Source organism: Dendrobium catenatum, unplaced genomic scaffold (genome assembly GCF_001605985.2).
Source record: "Dendrobium catenatum unplaced genomic scaffold, ASM160598v2 fragScaff_scaffold_30, whole genome shotgun sequence".
Classification (NCBI taxonomy): domain Eukaryota; kingdom Viridiplantae; phylum Streptophyta; class Magnoliopsida; order Asparagales; family Orchidaceae; genus Dendrobium; species Dendrobium catenatum.
The window spans coordinates 592,521-608,082 of record NW_021318492.1 but is presented as its reverse complement, the minus strand read 5'-3'; the positions used below and the strand labels follow the sequence as shown (position 1 = coordinate 608,082).

The window sequence follows — 15,562 nt, the reverse complement described above, 5'->3', positions numbered from 1 at the left end:
CCCTAAAGAGGCCCATAAGGAGTCTAAGAAAGTAATATGTGATGCAAATATTTTAGTTTTTAATGAGCCGGCTTGCCTCACTTACACCCTTAAAAAGGCCCATAAGGAGTCTAAGAAAGCAATATGCGATGCAAAAGTTTTATTTTTTGATTATTTATATAATATATTAAATACTAAGGATGGCGAAAGATTTATGTATAAGTTAAACCAAAAAAGAGATAGAATAATAAGGATTTAGTTCAAGTGAAGTGTATTAATTAACAATTAAGGATGAAGATCAAAAAGTGCTTTTATTAGAAGAATAGATTCATCAAAGGTGGACGAGATATTTTTTAAAACTTTCAAGTAATAAGAATGTGACTGACTTTAGTGACCTTAGCATCCTAAATGAAAATAAAAAATTTTGTTTTTATCGACGTATTAGTAAAATCAAAGTTAAAGAGGCTTTAAAAAAATGAAGTGTAAAGAAGTTGTTGGACTTGATGATATACCAATAGAGGTGTGAAAATATTTATGAGAGGAAGGAATTTCTTGGCTTACTAAACTTTTTAATATTATTTTGAAGACTAAAAAGATGTCAGATGAGTGTGTTGATTCATGTTTTTAAGAATAAAGGTAATGCATACGATTGTCTGAATTATAGAGGAATTAAGTTAATGTGTCATGCTTTAAACAGAGTTATGTATCATAGTTTGTGGCATGATACTAACGTTTCTCAAAATTAATTTGGACTCATGCCGAGTAGGCCTACTATGGAATCTATACATTTATTGACATGTTTGATGGAGAAATGTAGAGAAAATATGGAGGATATACATATGATATGATATTTAGTGAATTAGAGAAATCATATGATATTTGTTGATTTTGATAAAGTATATGATAAAGTTCCAAGAGAAGTGCTATGGAGAGTTCTAGAAAAGAAAGGGGTAAATAGTGCTTATATTCAAGTCATTAATGATATACATGCATGAGTTGTTACTTGTATTCAAACACAAGGTGATTTGACTAAGTATTTTGCTATCTTAGTTGGATTACATCAAGGATAAACCTTAAGCCCATATCTTTCCACTTTAGTTATGGATGTTCTCACTAAACATTTGCAGGAGATTGTACCTTGGTGTATCATTATTGATGATGATATTCTTTTTATTGATAAGACTAAAGAGGGAGTTGAAGGTAAACATGAATTATGGAGGTCAATTTTAGAGTCTAAATGCTTTCATTTGAGTAGATATAAAACTGAATATATGGAGTATAATTTTAGTAATAATAGATCTAATGGGAGGATTTTGACTTTGGGTGATAAAGTCATTAATAAGAGTATATGTTTTTTATATCTTGGGTCTATTTTCAGAGTGATGATGAAATAGATGGAGTTTGAAACTCAATAAGTAACTCATGTCTATCAAAATATAAACGACAAAGGAATGGGGCATGCAGTATGAGCAATAGAAAGAGAGTAAAAGAAATCAACCTGAAGTCACCAAAACAAGATAGTAAGGACACATGTCATGTTTCCTACAACAGACTTCTAATATGCTTATATATATGTCAAACAACTATTGATGCTAATACCTGGAAGGTAAACACCAACCTAATGGTGTCAAAACTTGACCCCGCCCAAAAAATTCTAATTTTGAGTCAACCCGTTTGTTAGATGGGTCAGATTGAGGTTGACTCAAAAACTTGAAATCAACCCGCAAATTACCCGGGTCACCTATATGCAATCCCGACTCTTACAATCTCATGGTCCATAGTGAATCCTCCCGTGTCCACCATGGACCTCGCCAGCACAACAGTATCATGCCCTTGTCGTGTTTACACCCTGCACCGAACGATCACACCCTCACCCGCACTCGCTTCCTCACCCCGCTGGCTTTAGCGCCCCCTTTATCTCCGAGTTAACAAGTTGAATCGGGTCTAGATCTGAATTTCTAACCCATCTATAAAATCGGGTTGGGTCTAGGACAGCTGAATCAAACCCAAGTCAATTTCTAGTTCGACATGAACCAGACTTGAATACCCATTTTGATACCTTACAACATCTCTAGGAAATCCAATGATTTCATGTAAAGTCACCACTCTTGCGATTCGTCGACCCCTGCTAGCAAAAAATCAATAAAGTTCTACTGACATACATACAATCATACAAAATATATACTTTTATGAATAACCAACATATATTATATAATCAACATGTTAAATTTGATGTGTATAATTGCTATGATTTGCTGGAATGAGATTAATTTAATTTAACAAAGTTAAATCGTATAAATTTAATTTTTCTGGAAAAATTAAATTAGCATGAATAAGAACTAATGAGCAATAAATCTAGGTAAAGTTATGTTTATTACATACTGATTCATTATGAACAATAATGAATGTTTATTACATGTGGGTTTAGAGTAAATAATTCAAAATACAATAGACAATTTAAATACATGAAACATAAGTCTCAAACACAAATAAAAGTATAAAACTACATAAGTAATTTTAATCAAGATCTAATGTCACTACTCCAACTAACATCCAAACAACAACAACAATAATAAAAAAAATAAAAATAATCACTTACTCGACCTTGATCAATAGGGAAGGATGGAGAAGAAAATCTCAACCTTGATTCAAGAGAAAGACGAAAATAAGAAAAGAATCATTCTCATGAGGAAGAGAGAAAAGAAGGGATAGGTAACTTTGATGGTTGTTGTGGAGAGGAAGAAATGAAGAAGGAGGCTCGGCGGTTGCTACGAGGGAGAAAAGTGGAATATTCACAAATGACATGAGAGGAATGCAATAGACAGGAGAATCCAATCAATTAGGAAAAGAATCGAGTAATCCTCACGATTGGAGGTAGAGACAGCGGGCGAGGCGTTCAGCTTGCACAAGAGTGGAAGATTGTGCTTGACTTCAGTTCATGAGGAAGAAATGAGCGGTTTGTTGCTAGCTGGTTCATCAAAGAACCATGGTCGAATGAACCAGTTCGGATTATATAAATCGAATCCATTTGAAATTATTATTATTTTAAACAAACTTCATTTCGTATAAAAATGAAAATGGAGATAATCTTGTTCAAAATGAATATTCACATATATTTTTTCAAGAATAAAATAAAATAAAATATTTTTCAAATCAAGGATAGAAGCATGTGATTTCCACCAATAATTTTTTTTTTTTGGGGGGGGGGGGGGGGTTAATTCCGATCAATATTTTTTCAATTAGAAAATTATTATCAACCATGGTCAAGTTTCACCGGTGTAAATTTCCAATTACAATGTCACACTAACACTTCTACCTTAAACGAATGGACTCAAAAGAACGAAAAAATTCCGCTGCAATGCTCGCTAAGAAATGGCAGCGAGCTTCTGCCATTCGTTACTGACCCCTGTCCTCCTCTCGTCCAAGGGGACCATTCCTCGCGTGCCTTCTCTTCCGGTGCGGGTACTCCGACGGAATTACTCTCGTACCCACCCTCTTTCCGGGCAAGACTAAGGGGGATTTTCCAACGTTGTCCTCCGCTCCGCTTGCCGGCGACATCGGAAAGCTCTCGGTGCGCTGCGCTGCTGTGAGAACAATAGTTCAGAGCGAGTTCGCTGGCCAGGTGCTGGGGTCGGAAATACCTGTGCTTGTAGACTTCGTCGCCGATTGGTGTGGGCCTTGCCGTTTAATCTCGCCTATAATCGAATGGGCTTCGCAGGTATGTATTTTATTTAGATTAGGTCATTTTAAGTGGGTTTAACACAACGGCAATTTTACGGCTGTTTGGTTTGAAGGAATTGCAAGAAATGAAATGTTAATGAAAATAATAGGAATTAAATTGAATATTGTTTTGCTCCTTTTTTTTTAAGGAGAAATTTTTACAGATAAATATATTTTTTCTTCCATACATTTTGAGGAAATTTTGAATTTTTGTTTTTCGCGGGGAGGGGAGAGTGCGGGTCTCATTTGATAAATTTTTGTTCCCATTTTTCAGTAGAATTGCGTAGAGCAAATCGTCAATGAGAAAAATCTATTTGTTTATATTTCTTAAATAAATTTACTTTTCTCTTAATTACATTGGAACAAACACCCTATATGAAATCGTGGAGTAAATTGCATTTGGATTTCCCTTTATTCCGTCAAACCAAATAGCTACTTAATCTCACAAATGTTTAGTGAAAAATACTTTTTTGATGGATTACGGGATGAATATGAGTTTACTACTACTGTTCAGAAATTTATCATTAATTTAGGGAGAGAGCTGGGATAAATTCAAACAAAATTAATGGTTTAGTCATACTAATGCGGGTTTTAGTTTACCCAGCCAACTTAAGAACAAAATTTATTTTGGGTAGTTTTTGGGGTTATGTTAACTTCAGGATAACTCCCTGATTTAATTTCTCTCGTTAGGTTAATGTGTTTTGTAGTGAAGGTGGCCCGTAAAATTCAGTAATTTTTCTGAATGGCACAATTTCTTTGGGAATGAGTATATAATTTCTCTGGGAAAGTGGCTATTCTGTAGTTTTTTTTTTTGTCCAATTGCTCTCCAACTTCTCATAGCATAGAATTGTCATTAGAGTTTCATAGATTCTTTTAAAAGAGTAGAAACATAACTCATATGTTTTATTAATTGAAATTAGGGCCCGAGACTAGTTATATATAAGTAGGCAAAGAACAATCACAGATAAGAAAACACCAAGGCCAGTTGCATATCAGTTCACATGGGAAGCTTGCATGTATTTAGTTTAAAGAATGTAACATGTTGGATTCAAACTTACATGACATCCTAGGAAATAGGAACTATGCCGCTTGAACTAGTACTCTTTGGTTGAAAACTTAAAGTTTCATAAAGTTCATGCATGTCATTGTGTGAGAGTTGGATATTTTTAATAAAACAAAATATCATTATCTTTCTTTGTGTTGGTGGTGATTTATATTGTTTACGTATTTGTATAAATTTTCAAATTATAGTTGCAGATGGGTGACAAGTACATGATCTTATACCTTTTCTGAACGCAACGAGCAAATCAAGATTTTGAATAGATAATTCAATATAAGTGGATTTTGAACTTGTGTTACCTAGTGAGTTCTTGTGAGCTTATGGATCAAATTGGATTCATGGCCTATTTTAGATGCTATCGGAAGAGCAGAGTCGAGCAGCCAAGAGGAATGTGTCGCTTTATTCCCTACCGTCTTGTTTCTTATATAATATAAATGCAACTCACTATTAATTATAGGCTGTGCGGAGATGGGATGTTGAGGAGTTGAATTGTGGGGACTTGAAGGATTGATTTGATGTTCTATTTGGTTGAAAAAAAATTAACTTGATTTGTATTTTGATTAGTGGAATGCTCATTGTGAACCATACAAATTTGATTTGTTGGGAATTTGAAAAGAGAGATGTGAGGAGAGTGAGATGAACTTGAGGCATCAATGTCCGAATGTTGGTATTCTTGTGTAAGTTCTTCCCTAAATATTATATTTTGGGTAGTAAGGATGTCGCTCGAAGAAAGTAATCGTCCATTGAGTTGTATAACTTTTTTATGGTTGCAGGATAACATTTTTTATAGCTCGAAGAGTACAATACAAGATACATTTGTGAGCTTTGGGATCTAATTTACTTTAATTTTAATATATATACACATGCAACGCACCCAAACACTTTAATTGGAATGGAGGATATGATTAAGGTGTGGGGGCATGAATGTTGGAGTAAATTTGGTTTTTGAAAGTGAAACACTTGGGAAGGCATTTTGTTTATCAAATATGCAACTGCTAGAATTGCCTCCCCCTTAAATGTTTAGGGATGTTTGTTTTTCTCTCAACAACTTTATTTTGTTAAGGCGTGTCAACACAAAAGCTTTGATGAACAATCTCCGACTTGCTAGATAATCACCATTGGTGGTTTCAAAATATTCCTTTTCATTGTCAATTTCCAACGCTTCTATTTTTGAGTTGAAGTGCCCATGGATCATATTATTGAAAATTTTGAAAATCCGACCTTTCTGTCTATTTTCTTTCCTGAGAACGACCAAGCCACTCTTTTGTTCTCATAAGTTAAAGAAAGTAACCATATAGTTCCAATTATATTCTTAGTTCTTGATGGTTCCCCTACATCACTGAATTACTGAGGCTTTGTAATTTTGAAAGTGATAAGAATTATGAATGTGCTTTTGAAAATTGATAAGATTTACATTGTATATCTTTTAGATTTTTACACTTAATAATGAGTGGAAGACATTTTGGAGATGCAAAATTTGGAAATCCCAACTAATAATGGCATAACATGATTTCACTTTCTTTATTAGAAGTGACAACTAAGATGAAACTTTTGGCTGATTGATATTGTATCCAACACAATCTGCCTTTATAGTGACTTTTCAACTTTAAGGAGATGAAGACTTGACCACACCTTAGCACCGCCATTTGTCCCCCCGAATCTAACAAGTTGAGGAAATTTTAGTTACACAATTAAGTTCATGAGTAAACTTGCTAATTGATAAGAGTTTGCAATTAAAATTTAGGATGAGAAGCATTTAATTGAGTGCAAGGTCCTTTGAAATAATTATAGAAGATATTCTAACCATCTAGATGAGAGATTTATTTTCAATTCCAATTATTTTCCTGCCATGTACTATATAATTGGAAGATGGTGACATCCCTAGTTATGTGATCAAAATTCTTCATGTCAACAATTCATGGCCTCAATTTTGTTTGTTTATAGTAAGAGCACTCAAGAAATTAACTTTATAAGCTAAGGAGCCTATTCTAATAGTGATGCATGCAAGGGTTTGAAGTGATTGGGAAGGCGTCCTCTTCCTTTCTAAACGGAGTTAGTTTGATTGTTGTGATGCTTTTCTTGATTGAGATAAGGTTTCCCGTACTTTCATTATTGATGGAGTTCTTGAAGGTTCTTATTCTATCTATTTCCCATGTATTTTTCAATATGTCTTTCAATTATGGATTGGTCGTTGACAATAGTCACACCAAGCTTGCCCCTACGTATTTTTTAATGTCTCTTGATTTGTTTGTCGTCATTGTCGTGCTTTTGAATTTTGTTTACTAGAAGTATTGAGTTTTCTATGAATGGACAATAGGAAGAGATCAAGGCATCTCCTTTTTCCTGCTATCCTCATTGTGAACATCTAAAAAACTTATCAGATATTAGGCAAGTGCTTCATCCCTAAAATTCTTCCTTGAACCTCATCAAAGTTCTTGTTGAGTCTTTTTAAGAATTTAAGAATTGTTTATTCTCTACAATTACCTCGTATTTCTTTCCATCTCTAGCTTAGTCTCAATTATCCTCTCCTAACATATCAACGCGTTGCCAACTACGAGTGAAAATGTTAAATTATCGAGGGAGTGATAGATCTCGTTGAAAGGATCATGGATCACAGTTTCAATCTCAAATAATTCTAAAGTGTTTTCATTGTTGGAGTATATTTCTTTTGTTGCATCTCATGTTTCCTTTCCAGTACCATATTTTAAGAAAGACTCCTATTTCATTGGTCGTGGAATTGATCAGCCAAAATATGACCATGTTGTTTTTTTAATTCCAAATTTTGATTTACGGGTCTTCCTTTTCAGGCGGGGCAACAACACCAGTGAATAATTATCATTCTCTTTTTTCGAATTGAACATCTTGGTGGATTGAGGCCATTGAAGGTAATTATGCCCATTCAATTTTTGTCTTATAATCGAAAAACATTGTTGTTTGTTGCACCATTATTTCCCATGATAGGAACTTTTGGGGTTGAAGGTTACATTAGAGGCAAATGATGTGTCTATTTTTTGGTGACCATGTTATACTTGGTCATCAAAATTCCTCAAGCTTTATGGCTAGATGAAGGATACAATTGGAGAAGCCTATTGAATTGGTCTTTAAATCGAGGGATGCAATCGGACTTGGTTGTAGTGAATCTAAAGACAACAACAAAGATGTGGGCGAGGCAAAGACATTTGGATTCAAAGTCGAGAGATTGATTTTGGTGGAGGATGACTTTGGAAACTTAAAAATATCCTATTGAAAGAACCGTACACATACGTAAGAGAGAGAACAATCTCATTACTTGAATGGAGCCTAATTCCTTACACAAAAATAGGAAATGAAATAACTAAGAATCGGGCAACAAAATATCAAAATATCCTATTCTTGGTAATAAAATAAACTAATTTATAGTAACCATATAGTTTTAGAATGCCATAAATATGGTTTTTGTGATACCCTTATGTGAAGCTTATATATTTCTATCAATTTTAATTTTCGTGGACCGCTTATTTTTTTTTCTCGCTCCTTTTGTTACCCTCATTGCTTATGGTATTACCCATCTCATTCATTATAATATCATTTGGTTGTTTATCCCATACCTTTCATATATGTGCATTAATCTTATCATTTATATATATTCCTAGGATACATCCAAAAGACTACAAAATGCTCTATGAAATTGGTTAATTAATGTTGTGATGAGTGCTATATTAAGTTGATGTATATCGGATTTGGTTGCTTGCCTTTTAGGATTAAACCATGGGCATTCATTGTCAATTGTTTTCCATAATGCTTGTTTGGCAGGACAAATTTTAGTTAGTTGCCAGAGAATTCGCTCAAATTTGTATGATAGTCTATTTTGACATACTCTACACAGTTGTCAGGCTTAATTCTATTTTGACACTCCTATATGTGTCCATCAATCAAGGATGATATATGTTACAAATGGATAAGAGCAATGCCTAATTTTATGGTGATTTTATGAAGAACTGTATATGGAGCAACCACCTGAATATGCTGCTTAGGTGAAGAACTACATATATTTGCTTAATAAGGTCATACTTGGGCTTATATATATCCCTCTAACTTGGTTTGCAGACTTCTACAAAGTTATTATCAAGATTGATCATTGTAGTGGCACTACAGATCCTTTTATTTTCGTTAGTCATACGCTAGTAGGCTCGATCTTATATTTGTTTATGATGATATCTTAATCGCTAGGCGCGACCATTAAAGCACTCACAATAATGAGGATTCAATGATGCAACTCGGTAGTGAAGGCTAGCAGAAAATTTGATTTATGTGATTGTCAACAGATCAGATGTTTCGTTTGCTATAAGATTTTTGAGCTAGCACATGCAAACACCAAAACAAAAGCACTTGGAGTCTGTTTTCCGCATTACTAGATATATCAAGAAGATTCTTGAAAATGGTTACTATATGCTAAGACTAAGCAGTTGTAAATATCGATTCTGCAAGGCATAGGACGTCAACATTTGAATTTTATATTTTGTTGGAGTTAATTGGGGGCTTTAGAAGATGCCTATGATGTTGGAATAGAGGACAAAGTGTTGTTGACCAATAAAGTTTAATAGATGCCTAGGATTAATGGAATGCATTTTGAAAATATATGTTATTGAGGTTCCATGAATGAAATGTGGATTCAAATAAGATTTGTTTTAACTATGAAGGTTGAGGTTTCCCAAAGAAATAAGCTTCTAATGTTAATTATGATTTGAGCATATTCGGGAGAACTCTCAATTTAGGAATCACACTTGTTTTTAGGTTAGATATGAGCATATATTATTGAGATTGTTATAGTTTGCTAATCAAGGGTTAGGCTTAAGCAAAGGTCAAAAGAAAACCATTTGTGGTCAAAATCTATGGAAAATAATAGGTTTTTAGGGAAGAAAATGGAATTTACATTCTAATACATTAGATAAAATCTAGATCATCATAAACAGCCTAGAACTGCAACTCATTAAGATTTAGAGAACAATTTATAAATTTAAAGTGTTTTAGAAAGACAAGATAAACATGTTAAAATGGTGTATAAACTCAATTAAGATCACATAATTTTGTCATCCAGGATAATCAATTTTCTAATCTACCTAGTTAAAGAAAGTAACCAATTTAGCCTGACCTGAAGAGTTTTGTCAGTAACCACGAGTTAATATCGTCGAAGGGCATTACGTAAATTTAGGAAGTCCAAGAAAATAAGATAAATAACTTAAAGTGATAGGAGGACAATCGTGATTGAAATCTTATTATTCTATTATTTTAAGTTATGATAACATTAGTCCTCTTGGCCAACTTGTAACTTGAGAATTTTTGTCAGCAACTATGAGTTGCATCATATAAGAGAACCTTGTATACTGGTGGGTAGGAATACACATGCATAATCCTTGGATGACAAATAAGACTTCTACTCTACAACCATAATAGGAAGAAGCCTAAATTGAACACATAGTAACACCCTAATAATACTTGCTTTGATTGAAATAGGAGCCTAAGCTCTAATGTTAAGAGGAACTTAAAAAAATAATATTGTATGCATGTATAAAACTTACAATTTGACCATATGGGGTTAAGAGCTTGATTATTAGACTTACGTTCCATCTGGGTCAAGAATATCACTAACTCACCTAAATCCATTTGCAAAAGTGATGTTATCAGATCTTAATGAATACAAAAGCGCCGAACACATCTTAGAATTGGGAAGGACATGAGTAAATGCTTTTGCTATCGTTATGTGCTTAAATGTCCTAATATAAATCTTATCTTGTATATTGACTCATAAGATCATTTCATGATGTAAATTGACGAAGCATTTGTTGATGAGTCATAAATTTACTGCTAGATGATAAGGCAAATGCTCAATTATTATACATATTGAGGCATAAATGAGCTGTGTTATTTATTTTAAAAAATCCGACTAAGAGAGTGGTCAAGCACATTTTTCTTGATTTGAAAAGATTAATTTAATTGCATGTTTTACTAGGTGAAAAATATAGTCATAGGATATATTCATCATCACATATGCAGTAAAACATGGACATGGCAGTTAAATAGGTAGTAAAAGAGAACACAATTTCTATAATTACTCATTCCCTGACCTGCCATCCTAGGTCTCCTGCAAAATAAATGTCATTAGCACGTATATATCACAACTCAACATCACATCTTGTCATATTACAACGCATCACATATATGCATAATTATATCACTAACATCATAGTAGATGCATCATTGATCTGAAGCTAATGAATGCAATTGGGCCTAAGCATTTATACATCATCAATGTGCAAATAAAGGTGCTCATCTCATAAGTGCAACATCGAAGTGTGAGAAATTAATTACCATCATAACCATCTGACTATATATTTCAATTTTGAGACCTTTTAACTAATGATTTGTTATATGAGTAAATGAACATCTTAAGCAAGTCAGTAGGATCATTTATAGGTTTTAAGGCTTTAGGAAAGGATGCATGTGTGCATGTATACATTTATGCATGCATACAAAACAACTTATAATTATTTAATTTCTTGGATATCAATTTTTGCCTCAAAACAACTTATATCATCAAAACAACTCCTTAAGCAAGTCAGATGTATACATTTTTGCCTCAATTTTGAGTTCATAGGTGCATTCCAAATCTCCTTCTATGCATATATTTTGTAGTTGATGATATACAAAATTATGTTTAATATGACTCCCACCAGATTTCTGGATATTCACCACAAATTAAACATTCATCCGAAGATAAGTACTAAAGGTAGATAATAAGCAGATAGTAAGATTTCAGTTCATTTCCAGATGGTCGGGAGCACAGCCACATTAGTGGTTTTATACATGTGGGTAAGGTAGGTTCTAGAGAGTGCTGGATGGTGAGGTTGTTATTGCCAGTCAGGTGTCAGGAGTAGTGGAGACTGACTGATGTAGAGGTCACCACTTTAGGTGTAGTGTACATGAGGTACACCTTGAGTGGTCTAACAACTTTAGCTTGTGCTTAAGTTCAGTTGATTAATTAAGTTTGAGCTAAAACATAAAAAAAATGAGCTCGAGTCAGTCTTTGCTGCAACTTTTTTTTTGGGGGGGGGGGGGGGGGCATTTATTATAAATGAGAGAAGATAATTTCAATTCAAACAAATGTTGTAATAAAATGATAAAAAGAATCACAAGTTAGAGGAGAAATAATAATAAATTAGCTGAGTTGAATTAGACTTCTTAATTGTTTTTTACTTTAACTCTTGAATTCTAATATGTTTTCATATATTTATATTAATATTTTTTAAACCGGCTGCTCACGAGCTAAATAGTAAGTTTAGGGCTTACAAGCCATTATCAAGTCGAGTGACTAAGTCAAAACCAGCTCGAGAATCAACTTTACTCATTTACACTCTTAGTTAAACCACAATGCATTCTAGTAGTTTTAGGCTTCGTTTGGGACGGCTTTCTTCCTGCTTCTTAAAGCAGCTTTTTAATACAAAAATTAAATTTTTTGTATTAAAAAATGTTTTAAAAAGCAGCAAAAAAGCCATCCCAAACGATGTCTGATTTCATAACACTGTTCTTATCGATTACTTCACACACAAAAGAAAAAAAAGAGTTATTGAACAGCACCATTCTGCTAACAGTATGCATACTGAATATTTTTGTTTTATAGGAATACAATGGCAGATTAAAGGTTGTGAAGATTGATCACGATGCAAATCCCAAATTGATCGAAGAGTACAAAGTCTATGGCCTTCCAACCTTGATTCTCTTCAAGAATGGCCAAGAGGTTCCAGAAAGCCGTAGAGAGGGCGTTATAACAAAGATTAAGCTCAAAGAGTATCTGGATTCTTTGTTGAGCTCAACAAACGTTGTTTAAACTTTACTTCTTTTTGTATTAATTAATTCTTTCAAGTAACCTGGATTCAATATACTCTACGTTTTTAGAACTTGTCTTTGCCTGAAGCCTTTTCAGCGTAATATTTATTTATAGCATATTGTGAAAATTTTATTCTTGGCAATATTGGCAATGAATCGAGTGCAATAAATTTGACTTTCAGCTTATTTTGATCGATTCTTTGATGTGTATTTATGAAGCCTATTTGTGCATAATATAGTGATTATAATGTTAGTTATTTGTTGATCAATTGTGTTGTATTATTGCTAGGATTTCAATTTAATATGTTGAGCTTGTTGGGGGTTGCAGGGGTCCTCTCCCTACTTAGGTTTTGATGCTTTGCACTTAAAAAAAAAAAGTTCTCGTACAAACGCACGGCGTTGCAGTGTGGTGTACCTGAGCGTTCGACGCTGCATAGTTTGCTTGTAGAAAAACAGAGAACGGAGCGTTGCGATGCTCCAGACCTTTGCGCTATTAGGGGGACTCCGACGCTGCGACACTGTTAGGTAGATTGAAGATAGAGAGTTGAGCCCCTGGCATTGCGAGATGGTCTGATAATTTTCTTTCTCATTTTTCATTAAGTGTTCTATCGCTTGGCGGTTTTGTAAATTTCTCTTTGTATGTTATAGTGTGAGAATGGCATAAGGATAAACATAAGCAATTATAGTGAGAAAGAAGAGAGATTTGCACTGTTTCTACCAAATTTTCTTATTGTGGTGTGATTTCGTAATTTTTTTCCGGTTTCAAATTTTTCATGTTAAATTATGATGTTCTTTATTTTCACTGCATTTTATCTCTTTATTGTTTATGTTCGTTGCATGTTTTAATCCCCCAACATATAATTATCATTGGACTTAACAACAATTATGTGAGATTAGTTTTATGAATTATTTGTTTTTTAATGACTTTAATAATATTATTTTTGGTTTATTATTATTTTGAATTATTTTATATTAGTTCAATATATCTTTTTTATAAAATTTTCAAGTTTTAATTTTTACTTGGTTGAAGGATAATTTAACTAGCAGAGTTAATTTCTTATGAATTCCAAACTTACATTACTGTCAAGATGTAATTATGAGGCAATAATATTTTTGTTCTTAATTCTTAGACAAAAAACAAAGCATTATTGATGTTGAATACTTACTAGTTACTATTAAAACATCAATTAAATTATTTTTTTTATTAGCAATTTAAAAAAATAAATAAAAATTTGATATTTAAATAATTTAAATAATTTGTTATATGCACACATTTTAATAATGAAATTATCTTGAATGGCCAATAATTTTTATAAGAAATATTAATTACTTATTGAAAATTATATAAAGGGTCGATGAACTCTATTTTCTATGTTCCTCTAGTTGAAATAAGTATTTCACCTACACTAATATTTATGATCGATCAACTCAATTGAATTTCCTGCATCGAAATTCTTAAAATATTATTCTTCACTCATCATCAAGACAACATCATAATTTATCCTACTCTCAATCTAAAACTTAGATTAGATCATTTTTTAAATTAAAAATCTATATCATGATTCATAAACTTTCTAATAAAAATTTGAAAATCATACCAATGCTCATTCATTTCATGATCAAGATGAATTTATAAAGATTTTTATTTTTTTTTGACATTTTATTGCACTGGCAAAAATTCATCTATATGTGATATGTTACAAAAATTGTCTTGATCGGATACGAATATTTGATGCAAATATGAATAAGAAACTCCTCTGATACGAGGCTCATGACAGCATGCATAATTCTTTCCATTGTTCATAAGCTCTATTTAAATGGCCAAAATAAAAGATAGATGCAATTCTTCAAATATAGATGTTGGGGCGTGACAATTTTGACCACCGTCAACCGACTATGGTACTTTAGTCCTCCATCGTTTGCCAATTATGGTCTCTTCGACCATCGTCGCCCGATTATGGTCCTTTCGACGATCGTAACTCATCGACTATGATCCTTCCGACCACCAACGCCCGACTGTGGTCCTTCCAACCTCTATTGCCTTCTAACAATGATCCTTCTGGCCATCATTATTCAATTACGGCATTCCCAATCAAACAAAATAGACGATACTCTATTTAGAACAATTATCATGTCATTCTCCAACTATGGAATATGCTTTTTATACAATGTGTGTTTATTTTATTGAGCCAACGCTCTCCTCCAATGAAGGGCATTATTTGCAATCAACCAGAAACACTAGTAAATTCATCTAAATTGGGCAAGACCTTGTAGTTTTTTCCCTTTTTTTAGAAGTTTTCACGTAAAAATTATGATCACTCCTGAACAATACACCTCTCTCTCTAATCTCTATGTGTGTTGAATATTCGTACAAGACTAAGATGCTAAATTCTCTATTTCTCTACTGATGCAAAATTTTCAAGACGCAATAATATAGTACCATCTTGTTAGCATAAAATACCAATTGATTTTTCTTAGGTCTTTGTACAAATTGATTCATCATAATAAAAACATAATTATTGCTTAATTATAAAATACAGAGACAATTTTCAGATCCTTCAAACTTGAAATATTACATATTTTCTTACTGAACTCTGACAGATTACTTATATGATGCGAAAATGGAAGTTATTTACATGCTTATGTCGCTTAGGTCCTCCTTCCTCCGGCAGCTATAATAATACACAAAGTATTTTAATTTTATAAAAAAATTGTTAATTTTTAGATGATGTTAAATGAAACAACTTAGAAATAATCCAATTTGATTCAAATTAATTCAAAATTGAAACGAATAGAACTATGATCGTATTTCGATTCACTAATAGTATCATTCATTCTAATTTTGAGACACCTCTTAGTCCTAACTATTATATTCATAGGGGAGTCAAAATGGATTGATGGGTTCGATTCAAGTCAGGCCTGAAATTGACCTGATTTGTT

The 15,562-nt window shown here is 32.9% G+C and overlaps 1 protein-coding gene across 1 annotated transcript; it reads left to right on the top strand.

Moving 5' to 3' along the window:
• Positions 1–3,544: 3,544 nt before the first annotated feature.
• Positions 3,545–12,808, top strand: LOC110103755 (thioredoxin X, chloroplastic; the record flags this gene model as incomplete). The annotated part of the gene is given in 2 exon segments (XM_020832579.1): positions 3,545–3,697; positions 12,417–12,808. Coding segments are annotated over 2 exon segments (360 nt in total), but the record flags the coding sequence as incomplete, so codon positions are not given.
• Between the last annotated feature and the right edge of the window lie 2,754 nt (positions 12,809–15,562).